Source organism: Gopherus flavomarginatus, chromosome 1, assembly GCF_025201925.1.
Source record: "Gopherus flavomarginatus isolate rGopFla2 chromosome 1, rGopFla2.mat.asm, whole genome shotgun sequence".
NCBI lineage: Eukaryota > Metazoa > Chordata > Testudines > Testudinidae > Gopherus > Gopherus flavomarginatus.
Window position 1 is genome coordinate 124,520,465 of NC_066617.1, and position 22,442 is coordinate 124,542,906.

Genomic DNA, 22,442 nt, shown 5'->3' on the forward strand with positions numbered 1-22,442 from the left:
TCCCCCCGCGGCAGTGGGAGCTGCAGCAGCAGCTGCTCCCGAGTCCCGCTGCCCAGGTGGGGAGAACAGCTGCCACCTGGCCTCGCGGGTCGCCCCTCTACTCTCCCTTCAGGTACCGTGCCTGAGTCCTGCCTGCTCGGGGCCAGGCCAGTCTCTCACTCACCCCGGCCCTGTGCTCCCCTGCATCTCCTGGGCATGGCGTGCTTGGCAAGAGGCAGGGATTTGGGGAGGGAGCCAACGGGGCAGTGAGGGGGTGGGGATTTGGGGAGGGATCCAATGGGGGAAGGAGTGGGCGGAGTTGGGGCGGGGGAAGGCGTGAGCCCTTCTGGGCTCCAGAGCCTTTGCTTGTTTGTCCAGTGTCCCGACCTAACGTAGGTCGGGACATGGGACAAACAAGCAAATATCGGGACAGTCTCGATAAAATTGGGACACCTGGTCACCCGTGTGTGTGTGTGTGTAAAAAAAAAAACCCAAGGTAAATGGATCTATACAGTGAAAACACTTTATGCTTTTTTTAAATCTTCCATAGTGGCAATGAGAAGATTAATAAATTAGAGAAACATGTGAAAGAGGATATCAAAGTAATTAACACACCTTAACTAAGATCAGATTGTCCCCTCCATTTATTTAAAAAGGAATGGATTAAAACAGTCCAAAATTTTTTTGACCCAAACTACATCAGAGGGAGAAGGATTGAGCCTACCTGGCATCCTCCTCCTTCCCTTAACACCATGGAAGCCATTTCCATGCACTTGGGGTTTTGATGGGGGTGAAGAGTTAGGTGAGGATGGCCTCTTTTTTTGGTGTCATCAGCTCCTTCCAAACCCCTGGCATTTCTTCCCACCAGCTGCTCCTCTGACCATAACCAGCCTTCCCAGAATGGGGAAGTTTGGACTCAGCTTTTGAAGGGGCAGCATTAGTGACTGACCTGGTCGGAGGGCTGGTGCTGCAGAAAAGAGGTCTTAGAATCCCCAGCTTGGGGTGTGGCGGGATTCCTCTGCTGCAAGCTCTGTGGAAGTCAGTTGTAAGGCTGTCCTCTAAGGACTCCCTCACAAGTCTAGTGTAGGTGATGTGCTAGGAGTGAAAAGGTGTATTGGGGAGCAGGGCTGCAGCCTATGGAGATTCCAGGCTGACTGCAGCCCATAAAGCAGCCCCAGGAAACAGCTGTAATTTAGGCCCCATAACTGTGTAAGCAGAATCAGGATGAGCCCTACTCTGACATCTGCTGGTGAATTGTGGTGAGCTCTGGAAAAGAACTTCGGGGGTTGGTCTTGTTTGCATAGGCACACCCATCCCACCTAGCATGAGCCCACAGCTGCCCAAATGGTCACTTTGGCTGCTGTGGGATCCCCAGTTTCTCTGTTAGTGGGGCAGGAAGAATAAAGTATTGTTACCCTGATTATGTGAATCAAGGCCAGTGGAACTGTTTTATGACAGGGGGACTCACCGTCAACTAAGTAGCACTCACTAGACAAGGGACATGGGTTCCAAAATCCAGTGAATAGAGAGAGGTTGGGGGATAGGTATTTGTACTTGATGGTATGGATCCCCTTTTGTAGGCCTGAAACACCAATTGCACTTTCTTCTCTTTCCACTGTTGAATAGCAGAGCTAATTTTGATTCTATTAAGAGTCTAATTACAGGCTGCTGTGCTGAATTCACTTTGGGCTAATGGTGTACCAGCAGTGGGGCTTCCCTACTACAAGCTGAAATCACTAAAGAGCTAAAATTACTAAGAGCTGAGATCACTGAGTGCTGTGTTAACCACTGAGGGAGCCTGAAGATATATTGCTAAGCAGCCGGTAGAGCGAAGCAGTTTGTGGGATGGTTGGAGTGGCATATGGGACGGCTGGTAGAGTGGAGTGGCTTGTGGTGAAGGCTGCAGCAGAACCCCATGGAGAGGCGGGGCAATCGGCTTCAGACATTAACATTCTGCGTGCCCCTTTCTCCTCCACCCCTTTTCCACTCAACTATAGGGGTGGGGTGGAACTCTGCAGATAAACTTTTGAACTGTGGGGCTGCATTGACCAGGGACAGAGACTTTTGGGTGGTTGTATTTTTGGGTGATTTTGGGGTTGCTGCACTCAAGAGACTTTGGAGTGTTGGACTTTTGGGTGATCGGACTTAAGACCCTGAGGTGAAAAGGATACTGCCAAACTTACTTTGGGGAGGGTCTTTTGCTCATGGTTTGTGTTATGAATCCTGTTTGTGGTGTTTCTTCCATAGTGGCAATGAGAAGATTAATAAATTAGAGAGACGTGAGAGAGGATATCAAAGTAATTAACACACCTTAACTAAGTGTGTGTTAGGGTATGTCCACATTACCCACCGGATTGGCAGGTAGCTATCAATCTATCAGGGATCGATTTATTGTGTCTTGTCTAGACATGATAAACCAATCCCTGAATGCGCTCCCGTTGACTCCAGAACTCCACCAGGGCGAGAAGTGGAGTGCCGCATTGTTTCCCCCCTTTGTTAAAAGGATTTTGCTACACTCAGACTCCGTGCTTGTGAGAGGGGAAGTATTGCCTCCCAGAGGCACCCGGGGGGTGGTATGGAATTGTCCCAGGACACTGGGTGGGGACTCGAGCCAGTTTTGCATTGTGTTATTGAAATAGAACCCCTAGATACTGAACCCGGCCCTTGTTGCTACCAACTGTGACGGGCAGAAGGGTTACGACTGTGTAAGTTATGGTGGGGGCCTCTCTCCGTCTCCCAGAGCAGCTCAAGATCAAGAGGACACACAGATGGCTTAAAGCTTCCTTAGTGCCCCCCTCATTCCACACTTCCCACTACTATTTGAGTTTGGTGTGACACAGAACCTCACACCTAATATTTATCAAATGATTTTACATCCTGACGTGGAAAGCACCACAGGAGTACAAAGTATAATGTAGTTTTAGTGGTGCAAATCCTGAAGGTGTTACACAGTGTAAATACTTAAATACTACAGGATTAAGCCCAATCTTCACAATAAAGATAAGTAAATATTATTGAAGTTGTACTGTAATCACTAGACAAAGGAAAATGGAAAAGGAAACAGTTTTCTTCTATGTAGGAGCCTGAATTTTCAAATCTGAAGTGAAGCAATTTGGGGGAAAAAAACCCTACAAAATCACATATTCAATTTATATAATCAAATTCCTCCCCCTCTTTATGAGCAGGTTTATCCATATCCCCAGGCAGGTATGCTAACTTGTATTCAGCATGCTGCTGGACACACGTCTAATGGCTTTCAGTGTGCCTGGGGGAGGGGCCAAAAACCTGCAGCACAACTCAAGTAAAACCGGAAGTGTAGACATACCCTTTGTCACCACTGCATGAGCTGCAGACGCACACACTCGCTCATTCTGAATACTTGCTATTTTAATCTTAAAATGCTTTCCTATGCAATACAGGTAAAAGGAAGCACTGTTTTCAGTCATACATCTTCCTCCCTCGGTCCTTTCTGAAGCCATACTCTACAGTCTGCTGACATGTTGACAGTTTTTTGCATGAATTAATAAAAGAGGGATCAGAAATAGCTGACATGGTTTGTTTGTTTATTTTCATTATTATTAAACTGACTTGTGTATCCAAGTTACTGCTGTGAGAAAAAATTAAAGTAAGAGGAGAGCTGGCAAAAGTCTTTAAAATGTATCAATAAAAATATAGAAAATCCCTTGATTTTAAGAGTGAGGCTGCTGTCTTGAGGCAGCAAATTCTTGCTCTAAATCATAAATGCAGCTGTCTTACTGGCATTGCATTATACATAGAGAGGAAATGAAAAGTGATGTGTCCAACACTGAAGAAAATATGCTCAAGCTTTGATCACTTAATAAACAGAGCACTACCTTTATTTAGTTCTGTTTGCTTAAAAGGAAAAATGTTAATCCTATTTAAAAAATCTTCTGGATGATGTCCTTACAATATTTTTGTACATGTAAATCAGTTTTAAATGTTGTTTTTGTAAAAATTTATAATGCATAAGAAAAGTCTGACCAACCAAACCTTAGCTACTCCACCCATTTCTTCCCCCCAAAGCAATGATTTGCAGAATCTAGGCATCAAGGCAATATGTGATATAAAATCCAGTGTAGTTGTAGTCATGCCAGTCCCGGGGTATTAGAGAGACAAGGTGAGTGAGGTAATATCTTTTATGGGACCTGCTTCTTTTGATGAGAGAGATGCTTTTGAGCCACACAGAGCTCTTCTGTGGTTCTCTCTCTCTCACTAACAGAAGCTGGTCCAATAAAAGATATTACCTCACCCACTTTGTCTCTCTAATATAAAATTCAGGCTTTATTGATTTGCACACATGCCTTTTTGATCTGCACATATCCATTAATATGCTTTAGCTTTCCCCATGCATTCTGTATTTGGCCATGTACTTGGTTGGCCTGTGGTAGTAACCACAGACAAACTGCACAACTGCTGCAGGCTTCCAACAACAGTGGCCTGGCACATGCTGGACAAGGATTGCATGGCATATGCCAGCTCAAACAGGGACATTTCCTCTTTCTGTTTTCCTGCTCCCAGAAGCCAACCAATCAAAGATGAAATTTCTCCATTCTTGGCACATCTATTTTAGAAAATCAGTAATAATAATTATGCTTCCATTCCAACCTCACTGCAGGTGCTGGAAAATGAGCTGTAGTCTCTCCAAGAACACAGGACTGTAGTGGATATGTTCACCTGGGTATCTTGAAAAATGCTTAACACATTTTATAATATATATCAATTTATACTGAGAAAGTACCTTATCTGTAAAATGGCAGTAACCATGAAATAATAGTAATACTACTTGTGCACCTCAGAGGGGTGAGACTAAGGACAAAGATTGCAAATCTGAGAAACTAAAATTATACACCTAAATCCATACTGAGGCAGACCTCAATGAGAGCTTTGGCCATCAGTACATCTGAAAATCAAGTCACTAATTTAGTTGCATACACACAAAATCAGTGTAGCCCATATTAAATGGGTTAAAAACTGGCTAACTGATGGATCTCAACAAGTAGTTATAAATGGAGAAACGTCATCTAAGAGGGTTGTGTTTATAAGGATTAAACTCCGAATTTTCATTATGCAGAAAACCCCAACATTTAAAAACAAAAAACAAACAAAAAACAAAAAAAAGTTACCATTCAGAAAGAAAATATAAATTTCAAATTTTCCCACAAAGGAGAAATTTAGGTTTTTTGTAATGATTTTTTTTCTGAATGTTTCATTTTGAAAGTGATCCAAGAGCTTCCAGGCTGCCTGATTTGTTGGACAGCTGGGCCTCCTGTGTGCCTAATTCCCTAGGCCTTGTTGACCCCTGGGGCAGCTGACTCCCAGGGCTACCCTGGTTAACTGCCTTCCTAGACTCTGCAGTTCCCACAGCAACCAGTTTCCCCACTTCCTAGAGCAACTGACTCCCTGGGTGGCCAGCTCCTGGGACAACTTGCTTCTTGGGGCTGCCTAACTCTGGGTTTTGCACAGGAGCATTTTAAATACTTTCCCAGAGAATTTTTGTAACCATACCATTAAAAACAGGAAATCAATCAACAAGTTGTACATTAATGGTAGTTGTACAGTATTGGTAATAAATTATTTGTTACACTTACATAAATCTGCTATGTAAACAAAATTTTAAATTTAAATTTTATCTAGGCTTTTGTACTGCACCATCACTAAGATTAGAGCCTCTGCTCCATTCTTAGCTCTCTATGTCATGCCTGACTAATGCAGTTAATAAATTACAAAATATCACATACTGCAATACATTGGCACACCAAAATGTGTTAAGAATAGAGTGGATGCATCTGTGTCATCTGATCTGTTTGTATAATCTACCTAAGTGCCCATAACCATAATTGAATTGTATTTTGTTTCTGTAATCTTAAAACAAATTTTAATTCATTTCCTATATGGAATAATCTTTAATTTTTAACTGATTATTCTGTTTATAAATTTATTTTGAATGACCCAAATGCTTCTACTGAATGAAGGCTGATTCTACCACCAAATATGTGAACATTCTTTTGATGGCCCAGATGTCTACAATGAGAATCTAAACTGGAGCAATGCTTAACAGGCTCCACTGAGAACACTGACAATATCTCATGCCTCAGCCTGAGTAACAGAATGGTTCCTAGCAATACAGGTAATGAAGATACAGCAATATTCAGATGGGTTCCTAAACACAAAGTCAAAATCCTCCTTCCCCAGCTTTGAAATGCTTCCTTTCTGCACCTTGACTGTTTTACCCCACTCCAAAATGTCAATCCTAATCCACTCTTTACCATTCCTCAACATATCCTTAGTTTCTCAGCCACTCACTTTACCTTTTCCCCCTGGTCCTCCGTCATCAGCCAACCACCTTTATCCCCCTACCCCTAACATGACAACCCCAGAGAAATCATCCTCTGAACATTCCACACCTTCCCTGGATAATCAGTGACCTCAGTCAGCGTAAGTGCTCCTTCTCTTCACAGGGCTTCTGAGATTAGTCACCCAGGCTTGTGAAAGCTGCTCCCATTCCCTCTCCTGTTTAAGGCTGCCTGAATGTGCAGATGTGACCTACCAGTGAGTATATATTGCAAGTTCCCCTTTTGCTGATTCACAGAGGATATGAGCTGCTACAGTCCTCAGCTACAGAGCCTTGGCTCTTTAGTTCAAGCAGTAGCAGGTCTTGGTCTCATACTGAAAATGTCACACTAGCATGTACAAATCTTCCCTAGCCACTTCCCACATGGATGCTGTATGAAACTAGGAAGTGAATTACAGCAGGGAGCATGAATAGGGAGTGAACAGCTAGGGAATTCAAGTTAAAAATTCCTGTGTCCATGGAGCTACATGAATGGCTGCGTGAGCCAAATTCAAATGGCATGTATTGCAGCTGACTTTAAGAGAATCTCATCCGCTTGCACAAGGTCTGAATTTGGCTCCATATAGGCTTGATTCTGCAAGAAGCTGAGCACTCCTGTGAGTTGCTGGATGCCCGTAACTCCCATGACAGCAGGGGTTCTCAAACTGGGGGTTAGGACCCCTCAGGGGATCGGGAGGTTATTACATGGGGGGTCGTGAGCTGTCATCCTCTATCCCAAACCCTGCTTTGCCTCCAGCATTTATAATGGTGTTAAATATATTTTCAAAGTGTTTTTAATTTATAAGGGGGGCCGCACTAAGAGGCTTGCTATGTGAAAGGTGTCGCAAGTAAAAAAGTTTGAGAGCCACTGCATTACAGTCATTAATAAACGTGGGAGTTCAGCACGTCATAGACAGGAGTGAGCCTTACAATTTAGTTATGATCTCTGTGAATATTACGATATGTGTTACTACTACAGGAATATTAATATATTATATAACATCTACTTTGGATCAAAGTTGCATTTGAAAACATCTAGAGTTGAAGCTGCCAATGTAAAATGCTAGTTTTTGAAAAGGAATAATGCTATTCAAATCTATGAAATATTTGATATTAAAATACATGTGTTTAGAATTGGTGTCAAGGAAAATTAGACCATCAGTTAGACCAACTTAGATACATGTATATATTCTCTGTATATAAGAGACTTATTAAAACCATCAGGAAGTGTAAGACATACAGAACTTAGAGTAAATTTTTCAAAATCTTTCAAAAACCTAAGTCCTATTTACAAAAGTGACTTTCAGTGAGATTTAGGCTAAGAGTTGGATTTTCAAAGGTATTAAGTGCCCAAAGATGCAGTCATTGGTGAGTTTGTAATGTTGATTTTGTGCATCATGGACTAAATGAGGAGTTATTGCAGTAGGATGAATTAGTCATTTGCAGATTCAGTGAGCAGTTTGTTCACTCTTAGCACAGCTTTATTTGGGGACGTTTGGTCATTTATGTTGGCCTTCTCACTGCTGGAACCATGCTACTTCAAGCTGTTACCTTCAGCCTGCGTTCACACTCCTAGTTAACCACCATACATTTTATTTGAATTACTAGAAATAGATAACTTGAAATACACATTTCATTCCCAAGGGTGTCCTGGCAGTGGGCTGCAAATGTTTATAAATAACCGTAGCCAGCAAACTAATTATAAAACCCAATGTACATATGCAAATATATAAAAATAATCACAGTTGTCTGATAACAGTAATTTCAAGAGTGATCTTCATAACACATGATAAGATGAAACTGGCATAGAGTACCATACCACATGTTAGTAAACATCACATGGTTTTCAGGGTCATTTCTCAGTGCTGTCACCCAAAAGGTTTATGTTAAAGAAGCAGTTTGAGCCTTAGCTTTGAATTTCCTGGCACTGATGGGTTTGTGACCTTTCAGTTGTTTACATGCAGTGTTTTATTTTAAGTGTTATAAAACTGTTTGCAGAGGGATTGGATCAATGACATAAGTATCTGACAAAGGTAGGGTAGTTAAAATTGATTCTTTGAGTGGAGCTGTGGAGTTCTGTAGATGTGTGTATAACTTTACTCATATGAGTAGAGCCTTGACTTAAAAGTTTTATGTATGTGCATGTTTACAGGGTAGGGGCTTTAGTGATCTATTAATTTAAGTGGTTTTGAACACTGAGTATATTAACTATTCATAAAAATACAACCTAGGTGCATAAGTGGTAATCCCTAGCCCAGCTATATGATAAAACAATTGTCAGATTTATTTTAAATACCTCAGATTTTTTTATTTGAGCAAAAAAATTTAAAAAAATTAAAAGTATGTATGTATTAGTTAAAAAATATATACCTCTGGAGTGATTTGAACATTTTAGTCCAAAAAAAATTGAATAATACACACCACAACTTTAAGGATTCATATTTTTCAAAAATCTATAGTACAAGTGCCAATGCTTTAAGTTATTGTTTCTGAACTTGTTTGTATAATGTGTATTTTTGGCATAATTAGCCAATGCTAAATTTGCATTAGTAAATAAGATTTTCTGGATCAGTCTTTCAAATATTAATAATTTAGGTTGGCAGATAAAAACAGAATGCCCATGATTCTTAAGAATTCTATTTACCTGAGTATCCAGTGTTGTTTCTACACTGAAAATACAAAAAATCAAATATTAACAACAATAAATTTCTAAGGATTTAAAAATGCACCCTACTTTTAATAACGTTTGCTACAGAGACAGTCCCTATAGGCCAAATTCAGCTAATTGATTTCAATGGAATTGCATTTTATACCAGGGCTGAATTTGGTCCTATGTGGGTAGATTCTTCTTGAAGTGTTTATAACATCTCCTGTTTTATGCTGCTTAATTCTTCACAGCTCTCCTTGCACTATGACTAGGAATTCCTTTGCAAGTCAAGAGGAAAAGTAGAACAAGTCCCGTCTCTTAAATGCCATATATTTCTTAGATGCCATAAACAGGAGCTGATAATCATTTTCTATGGAACTAGTAACTCAGAATATGGTAGCCTGACATAAAGTCTGACCTTCCAGCAAAAAGGCATCCAGTTGTGACCTCTCTATTGCATTCGAACTAGCTGCCCTTTAATAGATAGTGTTAAATAATCACATTCTATAAGAGACTGCATTTTAATCGTTTTTACAATTATTCCCTAGTTACAAAGTTTCTGTGGCTGCTCCATAGTTAAAATTACATAAAGATTTGCATTTAAATTAGGGAATAATCTGATGTGTTTTATATGAACACTGTAACCCTGATCCTGCAAGCTGCTCCTTCTGGGTGGGCCTCCATTAACTTTGTTGAGGATCTGCCTGAGCACAGGGATCCATAAACATTTTGATCATTGCAGGACCACATCCATATCATAGCTTCCCCAAATTTACCAAACTTAGTCTTGGGTTACAGAATGACTTTTCTAAAAATTTACAAGTAAATCTGTTACTTAATTTATTAATTATAAGCATTTTTAAATGGCAAGTGTATACTTTTTTTAAATTCCTCTAGCAAATATATTTTGGATTTTTGGAGATTAGAAAATTCAGTCGGAAATTTTAGCAAAAATCTGAGGCACAGTCTATTTTAAGGTTTATTAATGTGTAGATTTTTTTATTAATATACTAATCGTAATGTTTTCTATCTACTTCACAATGAAAGTCAATGGATATCTGCATTACTGAATTAATCTGATGGAAGTATTTGTCATCAAATGGCTACTCCACAATGCAGGATTTCATTTTTTTTTTAATTATGTACCTACCCCTCATGGTTGTGAAGAAAACCTTGAAAATGTGACCCAAATGAAACGTATACAGTGGCGATATCCTGAGTCTGGAGACAGCCTGAAATAATGTTATGTACTGGTAATGAATGACATGAATAATGGTGCAATAATAATGTCAATACTGGTAATTATTTCACTGCTGAAAATGTTAGAAACACTGAATTAATGTGACAGCTGCATTTGATGCAGTGCCCATTGTGAAATATCAATAAACTCAATTACACTACTCGTGCTTAAGTGCTATGCTGGATCATGACCTTAATGTCCAATGGCTTATATGACAAATGTATCATCTAAACTTTAACATTTACATTGTATTTCATGTGTTATTTATAGTGAAATGTCATGAAAGTCAATGGGACACTTGTGCTTAAAGTTACATGTGCTTAACTGCTTTGCTAGCTTGGTGCCTTGATGACTAGTGGGTTGTATGATAAAATTTATCATCTAAACTTTGATGGCACAGGGCAGATCTGCCAGCTACATGGCTCAGAGGGTGTGAAAAAGCCAACCCCCTGAGTGACATAGGTAAGCTGACCTAAGTCCCCATGTAGATAGTACTAGGTGAATGGAAAAATTCTTCTGTTGACCTAGGTACTGCCTCTCTTGGAGATGGATTACTGATACCATGGGGAGAATCCCTCCTGCTGGTGTAGCTAGCCTCTATACTGAAGTGCTACAGTTATAAACAGGGGCATTGTGAGAGTTTATTCATATAGGTTTGTAAAATGCTTTGAGTTCCTCACATGGATAGTGCTATAAAAACCCAGAGCAGTATCTTCCTTAATACTCTTATAAAAATAGACTGATGTCAGAAGATAAGCAACTGTTATCTTAATTAACAAATTCCTGCATATCCAGTTGTTATAAAATCATAGTCACATTGTGTTTCCTAGCTCACAACAAATATTTGACCAAAGTCATAAGAAGGTGAAAAAAAAATAATTAAAATAAGAAAGCAAAGTACAAAAATGCACAATCATCTCAGATATCGTTCCTAAGTGTCATGGATATTCTTGCTATAATTGGAATAAAGAGTGGTAAAACAGAAGCATTCTCTTTTTTCCCTCTGTCCCATTCTAATCTCCAAAACCATTTGGTGTGGAATTTTTTCAGCCTGTCCTGATGTCTCTGCTGTAGAGTCTTCTCCCATCTCAGACTGATCGTAACAATCAGCAACAAGCAATTTCTCTACAATCTGAATCCTTACTTTTATTATATTACTATGGTGATGGAAACTTCCATCACCTATTATGTTAAAAGGGACAGGAGGAATTCCTTGGGGACATGTGGACATTTTATTTAATGGTACTCACCTGGTTCTCCAGAGGTGGGAAATATAAACCACTAGTCGAGGAATGAACCAGGCCTAAGTAGCTGTGGGTCTTAACTTGGTGGCATGTTTAAGCTTTGAGCTGTGGAATCTTGACAACTATTCTGTTGAGAATTAGCTAAAGGACTCCACCATTCTGGTGGTTGTTCAAAAACTGTGTTGTGTTGGTGGGTCTAATTCTCACTGGGCTGTTGTGGTCAGGAATGCACACAATGCCGCTCTTTCTACAAAATTCACTTTTTAATTGCATAAATCTTAGGCTGTGTCTACACCTAAATTGCTACAGTGGCATAACTCAGCAATGCAGCTGCGCTACTGTAGTGCTTCAGTGCAGACATTTACTATAGCGATGGGAGGGGTTTTCCCACGTAGAACTGGCCTTTGTCATCATCTTTACCAGGGGAAAAAGTGTATTATCAAATGGACAAACTTTCTCCCTATTTAACTAGTAAAGGAAAAGGAACTCTGATGTGGAGAATCATTACAGACATGTCTCTAGTAGTGGAAGATGATGTCATTTCACAGCTTCTTTATATGTAGCTCTTGATCTAGAACTAATATTTTTTTCAGCTGAAAATCCTTTACACTTAACCTTGCTTGACCACCATCTGTGCTTTGTTTCATATCCTCCTCTTATGTTACCCATGAGACTTCCTGTACCAGTTTCTTCATAAACTGAGAACGCTGAATTTCTTACATGGAAGATTACTCTCTAGTTCTTATTTGAAATGGGTTGTTGATATGTTACTTTAACCACAGTATTTATCACCTTCTCCCATGTGTTAACTTATTAAATCAATGCCTGATGTTGTTCCTGTACATTTGTAACTTGAAATACCAATTCTCCATTTGGTTGACCAATTAATATCAATTTATTTGCTAACTGGATCATTTATTGTCTTTTCCAGGTTCCTAAATTGTTTTACCTTTGTTTATATCTAGATATTATATTGCTAATAAAACCTTTTCAAGATTGCTTTATTTACCTTGGCAAATTCCTCTAGTCATGGTTCCCTAGTTAATAATATCCAAGGGAGCAGCTTTTCCCTGAGACTGTTGCATAGCATCTTCTCCCATCTCAGGGGTTTTTAAACTATAACCCAGAACCATAGTCCTCCCTTCTGTTTTCTGTTTAATACATTATAGCAGCATTTCCCTGTTCATCTTATTTTAAAAGGAACAAAAAAATAGTTTTGATCTATCATTTGAATCACAGGAGGAAAAAGGAGAGTTCCTCAGAATTAAACGTTCAAATACTCAAGATTATTTTTTTGCTATGATAACCTCAAGCTACATTTGATGATTTCCCCTTCCTTTGGACACTACTGATGCGTGTTGATGCTGAGGGGATAGTTCTGGAAGGTGCTGAGCTTCCTCAATTCCCATTTACTTTAATGGGATCTGAGGATGCTCAGCACCATGCAGGATTGGGCTTTAGCTTCCTGGAGTTTCTCCACCCATTGTGAGGAATTCTGATCTTTCAGCAGCTTGTTCCTGCACATGTCATGACAGTCACAACTCTATCTACCAATGGAACCAGGAGAACATTTATTCCTGGCTAAGCACTGCTCTAGTTGACCTCTTGTGTCAGTCAGTGAGATGAACTGCACTAATAGAAATGCCAACATAAGTGAATCCAAAGGAATCGTATGCATCTTATTCCTCTAAGATTGTAATCTGATTTACAGCCTGACTCTTGATGTGCTGAGTATCCCTGCATCTCATTGATTTCACTGGGAGCTGCAGGTGCTCAGAGTCTCTGGAAATCAAACTAATACTGACTTTCACTCAAAAGCACTTTACAAATTGAACAGAAAAGCACACCTTAAATGTATCCACCTGTGAAGAAGTGAGTAGTAAACATCCACTTTACTATAGAACAATGGAGAGGAAATACTTTTGACCAAAGACAGCCTACTATTAAAACAAGTGTCACGCTGTGCAGACAAGCCCACAATTTTCAATGTCTCATCTAAAAGACACGCCCTCCCAAGAGTAAAATGCATGCAATTCAATTTATCTATGGTATCTTAGATGGCTGATGGGTTGAGCTTACCACTCTGATTCTGAGCTGTGGTTCTAGGAAGTCTAGGTATTTTCACACCCAATGCTTAGACTATTATTAATAGCTCTCTCTGTCATCAAGAAGGCCCTGAAATGGAAATTAACCTACCAAGACAAAGTAATCAAAGGCTACATTAGGTTTCTGCATACTCTTCATAACAGAAGCTGACAGATGTTAGTTTTGGAGTAGCCTTGTTTTGTTTCACATAATACTGCAAAAAAGTCATCTTTGGTGAAATAGTTTCCTTCTTCAAGTGATGCCCATTTACCTGTTAGGGCAGTGGTCCCCAATTCAGTGCCCGTGGGTGCCATGGCACCCGCCGGGGCATTTATGTGTGCCTGCCTAGTGATCAGCAGGGGAAATAAGCCACGGCTTTGTGGTTGCCAGGGACAGAGAACTCCAGGGCTGCGGGCACCAGTGCCCTCTGTCCCCAGCAGGCGTGGGGCTGCGGCTTCTTCCAGCCCCGCGCCTGCTGGGGACAGAGAACTCCAGGGCTGTGGGCGCCAGTGCTCTCTGTCCCCGCCAGGCGCGGGGCCTGCCTAGTGCCCACCAAGGGAGAGATGCCGGGGCCCCCCACCTGCTAGGGACAGAGTACTCCGGGGTTGCAGGCTGTGCAGCTTCTCTCAGGCTTCTTGCTGCACTGCCCAGAACTGCTGTCAAAAAAAAAAAATGCTCCGTCTCTGCAGAATGGACCAAATGCTCCCCCATAGCATGTGCTGACACAAGCACTTGCTTGCTTCACTGGTGCCTGGAGCTGGCCCTGTATGTGAGTATTCTTCCTGCACTAATACTGCTGTTTTCTTGTGCTTTGCAATTTATTATTTTTTAAAACATTTTGCTCCAAAATGAGTGGTTCAAATAAGAGACAATGTACATATTATTTCAACCCTGAGTGGGAAGAATATTAAATATGATGTTTTTCATATTATTTAATGTACAAATACAAAATAAGCCTTGAAACATTGTTGGCGCCCGCCACACTCTTCTGAAAACATGAATGTGCTACTGGCCACAAAAAGGTTGGGGACCACTGTGTTAGGGCTTCATGCAGGTTCAGGGTCCCACCCTTGCAGAGCTCAGTGCATGGTCCAGGACTTAAGTGTGTTTAAAACTGCCCTGAAACAAAATCAACCAGAAACCATGCTACTAGAAACAAAACCATTGCAATAGGAGGTGTTTTTAAAAAGCACCAAGGGTATTATTCATGGAGATATTTAGGTGCCTAAGTCATTTTTTTAGGCACCACTGAAATCTATCTGGGGATTGTGCTCAGAGGCCACCTATCAGATAGGACTCCTCAGGGAGGTTCACACAAAGCAGCGGGAAATGGGTGGGAAAGGGACCTCCCTTATAATCTTAAGGCTAGGGGATAGACCAGGCCTGCACAACATGCGGCCCACGGAGGCTCACCGCAGCCGGGATTCAAAAGGCTCTGAGCTGCCCGTAGCGGTGGGGAGTCCAGAGCTCTTTAAATCTCAGCCGTGGTCGGGATTCATAGGGCTCTAGGCTGCCAGCAGCAGCAGGGAGCCCAGAGCCCTTTAAATCCCAGCCGCGGCTGGGGTTCAAAAGGCTCTGAGCTGCCTGTAGCAGCGGGGAGCCCAGAGCTCTTTAAATCTCAGCTGCGGCCGGGATTCATAGGGCTCTGGGCTGCCGGCGGCGCCAGGGAGTCCAGACTCCTTTAAATCCCAGCTGTGGCTGGGATTCAAAAGGCTCTGGGCTGACCGCAGCGGCGGGGAGCCCAGAGCCCTTTAAATCTCAGCCGCGGTCGGGATTCAAAAGGCTCTGAGCTGCCCGCAGCCACGGCTGGGATTCAGAGGGCTCTGGGTTGTGCGCAGAGATTCCCGCTGGGGCTGTGATTTAAAGGGCTCAGGGCTCACTGCCACCACGGGCAGCCCAGAGCCCTTTGAATCCCAGCAGTGGCTGAGATTTAAAGGGCTCAGGGCTTCCCGCGGCTGCAGGCAGCCCAGAGCCCTTTGAATCCCAGCAGCGGATGGGCTGGGACTGGGATTCAGTGGGAGGAGCTCTGGGCCCTTTAAATGCTGGCCTCAACCCTGCAAAGCTCTGGTTTCCCCCAGCCGCCAGAGCCCCGGGCCCTTTAATTTGCCCCTGACAGCTCCCAGCCACCTCTTCAGCTGAGAGCCACTGGTTGATTTAAAATCAAGTATCACCTCCCCACCCCCAACCTTCCTTTTTGGCCCACATTTGTTTTGATGGGGCGGTGCTGGGGAAGGAGGGTTTGTTTCTGCAGGGCTGGGTGGTGCTGGGGCGGGGTCTTTCCGGGGGGCCGGGAGGTCCTGGGGGGGTGTTTCCACGGGCCGTGGGGTTTCGGCCCTCAGCTGTTTTCTTTGGAGTAATGTGGCCCTCACTGCTTTACGAGTTGTGCAGGCCTGGGATAGACTATTCATCCAGGATGTGGGAGACACACACACACAGTTCAAGTCCTGTATCCTATGAGGGGCAGAAGGGAATTGAAGTGGGATCTCAGGAGTGTAATCTAACTACTTAACTACGTAATATTCTGATATGGTCTCCCTCAAGCTCTGTTGAAGTTGAAGTTGTTTGACTTTAATTAAACAACAGAATACTTAAATATTAATTGGGCCACCCCAAGAATTAGAATGATGCAGTAGCCCAGGGGTTAGGGCACTAACCTAAGAGATAGCAGAGCCTGATTCAAATCCCTGTCTTCCCACTCAGGAGACTGGGGGTCTTCCACAGCTTGGGTGAGCACACTAGGCCAAAAGGAGGGCTCCCTCGTTCCACCTGGGACTGTTTTGCTTCGGCCCTTGCATGCAACTTAGGCAGCCACGCACCCATCTTCCCCCAGTTCGTGGACAGCAAGGCACCTCCTTGCAGCCTGGATTGAGGTACCTAACTTTCAGATTGGGGCAGGGCTTACCATCTCCCATTGACTGACTTTGGCAGATCCCTGCCTAGCCTACTAGCATTGGTTAATCACAATCTTAGGTGTCTGTCTCTCTCCATTCATTGTGTAGGGGTTCTTAAGATACTTAACTTAGCTTGGTGGATCACAGCATTATGCCTGTGATTTTCTAGGCACCTAAATGTTAGGCACCACAGTGCTCAGCATTGCAACACCTAAGGCCCTTTGTGGATTCCACTGCAATTCTCTTAAACATTAAACCTGAGTTTGTCCAACTAGAGAGTGCCATTACTTTTCAAATAACGTGAATTATCTGTGTATCAGGGAAAGGTAGTATTGAGGACATATGCTTTTGCCAATGTATGTGACAGATGTTTAAATAGGGTATTCAACAAAAATTAGTAGTAGGGAAGTTTTGAAAATAATTTGACTACAGTTTTTTTTATAATTCTATTCACTGTCAACCTTTCTGATATTAACTTAGAGTAACAATCTATAAAGTAACAAAGCTGAGGTAAAGTGGGGTTTAAAACGAATGATGCTCAGTGTGGAGGATAAGATCAAAGGTGTAATGGGTCTGAACTGCCTGTACTGTTGAAATACTAGTTATATGTGATTGAACTGTGCAGACTGTATGCATTTTGACTCACTGAATTTTTTTTAACTAACAAATCATTAAGATGCCTATCTCTTTTAAAAGAGTAGAGGTGAAAGGCATATAGGCCTCATTTGTTCTATAGACCCTCGTCCTGCAATCAAAGCCCTATGGACTTTCATCCAAAGCCCTATGGACTTTCAAAGCATGGACTTTCATCTGTGGTGGGGAGCCTAGTGATATTTTCAGTGGGGCTCTACATAGATATAAGACTCCCTGCTCCCCTGACAGCTCTTGTCAACAATAAATTGCAAACCTTGTCAGTTATTCAGAGTTTGGACTTTTAACCATAAAATAAACAAACAAAAACAACAAAACCCCTATGAGATTCCTTGTAACCAATCCAACCCTCAAAACCAGACTTTACTGACAATATTCAGGTTTCTTTCTGACCAAACGTCAAACACAAAAATGACAAATCCAGATTACATATTATGTAGCCTAGAAAACTATTATTTAAAACCAACCTCAGTTCATGCACCATGTTTCTGGTCATAGAAAACGCATTACACTGGAGCTACCCTTTCAACCAATTAAACTCAGGAATTGTGATAGGCATGGTATTAAAAACCCAAATATATCCTCAAATAAATACACCACTGTGAATCTGTTTTATGTCTTAAATCACTGATTTATTTGCTGGGGGATGAGGAGGGAAATTCTTTTCTCTAATCTGTTCATTTCCTTGCTCTAAATGTTTCCGTGCTGAATGTTTCTCTGGGGGTTGTATTATTGTGTGCAGTGTGCTAAATGTATTATTACTATATGCAATTTACCTGGTCCTGTGGCTTTGAGAGCTAAGGCCCTGATCTTGCAAAGATTTAAACCTGTGTGTAACTTTACTCATCAGGCCTATTAAGTATGCTCCCAATTAAGTCTTTGCAGGATCTGGGCCTAATTGTTTCAGCCTCTAAGAATTGTAGCAAATGCTCTCCTAGAGGGGCACAGTCTATTAGCAGGGTTTCCCTGGTTTAATTGAAGGTGCAGTTAGTTTAGAAAGAGGATTTAGAGTATTGGACCCACCGTGGAGCAAAGTGCATTGCAGTAAGACAAAGATGGGACCACCCTCTTAAAGCCTGCCTGGCTCTGATGTTCTGGGTCGGCTCAGATAAAGGGGGATGGGAGTGGCACAACCTGGCTTTTGGGGCTGAACTTCCCCAAGGCAGTTCGTTAGCTCTGGTGGGCCAGGCTGGGCTTGTCTCTACAAAGTGAAGTAGAAATTAATCTCGCTAAACGATTGTGACTTTTTTACTGCCGTGTAATTGTCCCCTCCCCGTCACTCAGATTTATGGCTTTATTGCTAACAGCCGGTAGCAGCCAACTCTCTGCCGGTTGGCACCTCCAATGCCTCAGCTTCTGCAAAGCCGCCCGGCGGGTTGGTGCGATGCGCTCCCGCCCCGGCGCAGCAGCGAGGAGGCAGCAGCAGCCCGCGCGGCTCAGCTGACCCCGCGTTCCCGGGGCTGGAGGAGCGAGGGGGTCGCTCCGCGCGGCGGCTGCAGCTGCAGCGTGCGTGCTCCGCTCGCTGCGTGGCCCTGGGCTGGGGAGCTGCCCGCAGCAGCGCCTCCTCCGGGAGGAGGGGGAGCGGGGCAGCGTTTCCCGGGCACTGGTACAAGCTGAACTGCAAACACCGGCAGCCGCCTCCTGCTTGTTTATCTGCCCCCACTGCCCATCCTCGCTTCTTTCACGGGGGGAGTCGCCCCACTTGAAGTTGGGTGGCAAACGTCGCAGAGCGCCCCAAGAGCCTTCAAACGGGGGGCAAAGCTGTTCCGAGCAGCCTCCCCTCCCGCGGATCTGCGTCTCTTCCCGGCAGGACTTAGCAACTTCTTCACCTCCCCCTCCCCCCGCTGGCCTTTTATTTTTGTCTCTCCCTCCCCAAGCTCTGCAATGACCAGGACTCTGCCTCCCCCCGGCCATGGGGAATGGCGAGCCACGGCTTCTGGCAGCGCCGGGAAGGCTCGCCCGAGGAGAAGGGAAGAGTGAGCGCGGCACAGAGCAGCAGGAAGAAGAAGAAGAAAGCGGGCAGAAAGTCCCTGCTGCAGCTGCCCGCACGCAGCTTCATCCCGCTCCCCCCCCCCCCAGCCCATCCCGAGCAGCAGGAGTGCGGGGGAGCAATGATGGCCTAGAAATGAACCAGCGCTGCTGACTTTGTCCCGCGGCTTCTTTCTGTTCTTCCACCCCTTCCGAGCCGACAACCCCGTGGATTTTTTTTTTAACCTGCAGCGATCTCGGAGGGAGAGCCTATAAACAGGGCGACAGCCTCTTTGATCAGGGGACAGGAGAGGGAGGTTGATCTCCTTACCAAATCCGAGGCTTTAACTTTGCAGACTCTTCCTAGCCTTGCCACCCTCTCGCGCTTCTCCGTTTGCACCCTGTGATAGATATTAATTTTTGCAATCTCTGGAGGAACTTGAGAGGGTTTCTCTCACTCTGCTGGGGAGGGGAAGGGGTTGCCTCGTTGTGTATGTGGGGGGAAGAAGGGAGGCTGAAACTATGGCTCTGACCAGCGACTCTGCCAGTGTCAGAGGCAAGTCCAGCCGGAGCATTGGTGAGGAGAAAAGCCCAGCAGCAGGAGTAGGATCTGATTGCAATGGGTATTGTTACTCTGATGGGAAACAGAAGCAGCCGGGCACTCAGCAGGGGCAAAAGGAAGACTCAACCTGCCAGCTCTGCTGGGGAGACCTGGTGCTGCAGAAAATCTGGAGCTCCCGGAAACTTTCCTCGGCTCTCTGCGCCGGATCCCTGTCCTTCTTGCTGGCTCTGGTGGTCAGGTTGGTCCGGGGGGAGATCGGCTGCAATCTGGAGGAGAAGGAGATAGTGGCGGCGGAGGAGGAAGCAGCAGCCGCAACAGCTGGAGGAGGAGAAGCGGCTGGTTTGCCGTTGCCCCCAGCAGGGTTCCCCAGTAGCAACAGCAGCAGCTTCCAGCTGACTCCTTGGCTGCATCCCATCGCTTTGCTCTTCAGCCTCATGTGTGTCTTCTTTTGGATGGGCTTGTACTTGCTGCGCTCCGGGGTCCGCCTGCACACAGCCGCCTTGCTCCTGGCCGCCTGCTGCGGGGGGGAAGCGATTGTCCAGATTGGGTTTGCGGTAGGGGAGGATCACTTGCTTTCCTTCACCGCCACGGGGGTGGTGCTGAGCTGCCTGGCCACTGTGACATGGCTGGTGCTGAAGCTGAGGCAGGGCGTCCTCATGATCGCCTTGACTAGTGCGGTCAGGACCACGTCCCTAGTCTCCTTAGAGAGGATCAAGGTAGCCTGGAGACCCTACCTGGCTTACTTGGTCGGGCTACTGGGCATCCTGCTGGCCAGGTACGCGGATCAGCTCTTGCCCCATTACGGGGCTGCGCAGCATAGAGAGGTTTCTGGTGCCCAGCTGGCCAAGGAAGAGGTCCCGGTGTTTAAGAGGAGGAGGAGGTCCAGCTCCATGATCTCTCCCGAGATGTCCAGCTGCAGCAACAAGACTCATCGGAGGACCTCCCTGCCTTGCATACCTAGGGAGCAGGTAAGGAGCGCGACAGATCTTCACAATCCCAGGGAAAACCCAGGAGTCCGGGGGCTGAGGAAGAAGGAACACCAAGCAGTCAGGGTACAGCAAACTTGCGGGGTTTTTATTTATTGTTGGTTGGTTGGTTGAGCAGACACTAGAAAAAAGAGTTGTAAGACGGAGTGAAGCGTTGCGAGTTACTAAAAACTTTTTGCTCGCTCCTTTGGATGTGTATCAGAGCGGCTGAATGTTTCCCACAAATTTGGGAAGTGGGAAGTGTACGTGAAATGTGAAGGGTTCGGTAGCCCCTACCCACATTCCAGTTTTCTCCCTCCTTATTTTTGTGCTCGAAATATCACTTTAATGTGCCTTAGTAACACCTTATTTTAGTTTTCAGCACTCTGGTCGGCTTTATCTCTGTTCAGTAGAAGGGGGATAGAATCAGAGGAGTCATTAGAGCAGGGCAAGGCTTATTTCAAAGTTTCACTATATTTATGTAAAATCTTGAGGTTTTTACGCTGAAGATTTTTTTTTTAACTTAGCCAACAGTATAGCTAGCTGTTGCTAGGCTGGCTCTAAATATTGCGGTGGTGTGTGCGCGCGCGTGTTGTGTAAAGTATAGGTTAGCCCAGGCTGGAGAAGTATCTAGCATCAATTATAAAAAGTGATTTCTGAACCTTTTTTTGGTTTGTTGAAAGAGGGCATCAATCGTATTAAACTTTCACTGGTCCTTAAAAGGAGTTCATCTTTCTGAAATAAGCATATTTTTAGTTCTGTTCAGTATAGGGAAAAGCCTCTTGCCTAATGTATTGTGTGTTTTTTAAGAAGGGGCCTGCAGTAGTTGTCATCTTAGCTTTTCGCGTCTTCACTACTACTACACTGAAGGGATCAAGAACTTTTATACCCCAGTTCTTCTGTCGGTTGACACTAGATATGATATTTATTTAGTTTAACCTTTTTTTTTTGTAACAACTGGTGTTTTTAATTTGAATTGATGTGTATTTTTGTCTAGAAAAGTTTTTCTCCATAAGCTCTGAAAAGAAAAATAATACATCTAAGAACATGAACAGAATGAATAGTAACATCTTCACAGCATAAACAATAAGAGATGCCAGATACACACCATTAAAACTTAATTTTGCACTTGAAATTGTTTGCTGAGTTTTTGAGACTTAATTTTACACAGCAGAAGACTATTTTTTGATGGACTGAGAGCAATTGAGCATATTTGGAGTCAGTATGACACTTGCCCAGTGGTGAAAAGGGAAACCTAGGTGGAAATAAGTGGCAAATGGTGTTATATTTCCTTTTCCATTAGTATTAAAAAGACTTGGTGAACTGTGGCCAGCTTAAGCTTATTCTGTTATACCAAAGGCTTTCTTTTAGGTCCCTTGCTGGATAAGCAGTTAAGTATTTTCTAAGTGATGGCATCTAACCATATGGTGTGGGTGGCTAGTTTGTTTCTGGAAATGGTTTGATTACATCTCTTTGTGGCTGTTTATGACATTTGCTAGAAAAATTCCTGACAGCCTATATCCTTGAGGCATGTTTTTTACAGCAAATGTACTTATTTATTTTATCTAAACAAAAATGTTAAATATTTACCACCGTCTCCAACAGTGTGAAAAAATAGAAAACTGACTCAGTTATGACTCCGTTGTATTATGAAGTATGTGAGAGCAATTAGGGTGTAAGAACAATTTGTAAATACAGTAACTTTTATTTTTCTCTCTTAGATGTTTGCTTTTTGACCATAAACATTTCCAGTGCACTTCCAGTTGTCATTAGTGCATTTCCACATGCACTAATCATGTGTAATGTCTAGAATATTTTTCCACTTGCTGTGGCACTTTAAATAAATGCAACTTTCTAG

The 22,442-nt window shown here is 43.4% G+C and overlaps 1 protein-coding gene across 1 annotated transcript in view; it reads left to right on the forward strand.

Annotated features, from left to right (window-relative positions):
- Positions 1-18,670: 18,670 nt before the first annotated feature.
- The window catches only part of PDE3A (phosphodiesterase 3A), a 371,124-nt gene continuing 367,352 nt past the window's right edge, over positions 18,671-22,442 (forward strand). Inside the window, exon 1 of the mRNA XM_050968214.1 lies at positions 18,671-20,587. Coding sequence (XP_050824171.1) covers positions 19,580-20,587 — 1,008 coding nt within the window. The 5' untranslated portion in view covers positions 18,671-19,579. The remainder of the gene's footprint in view (positions 20,588-22,442) is intronic.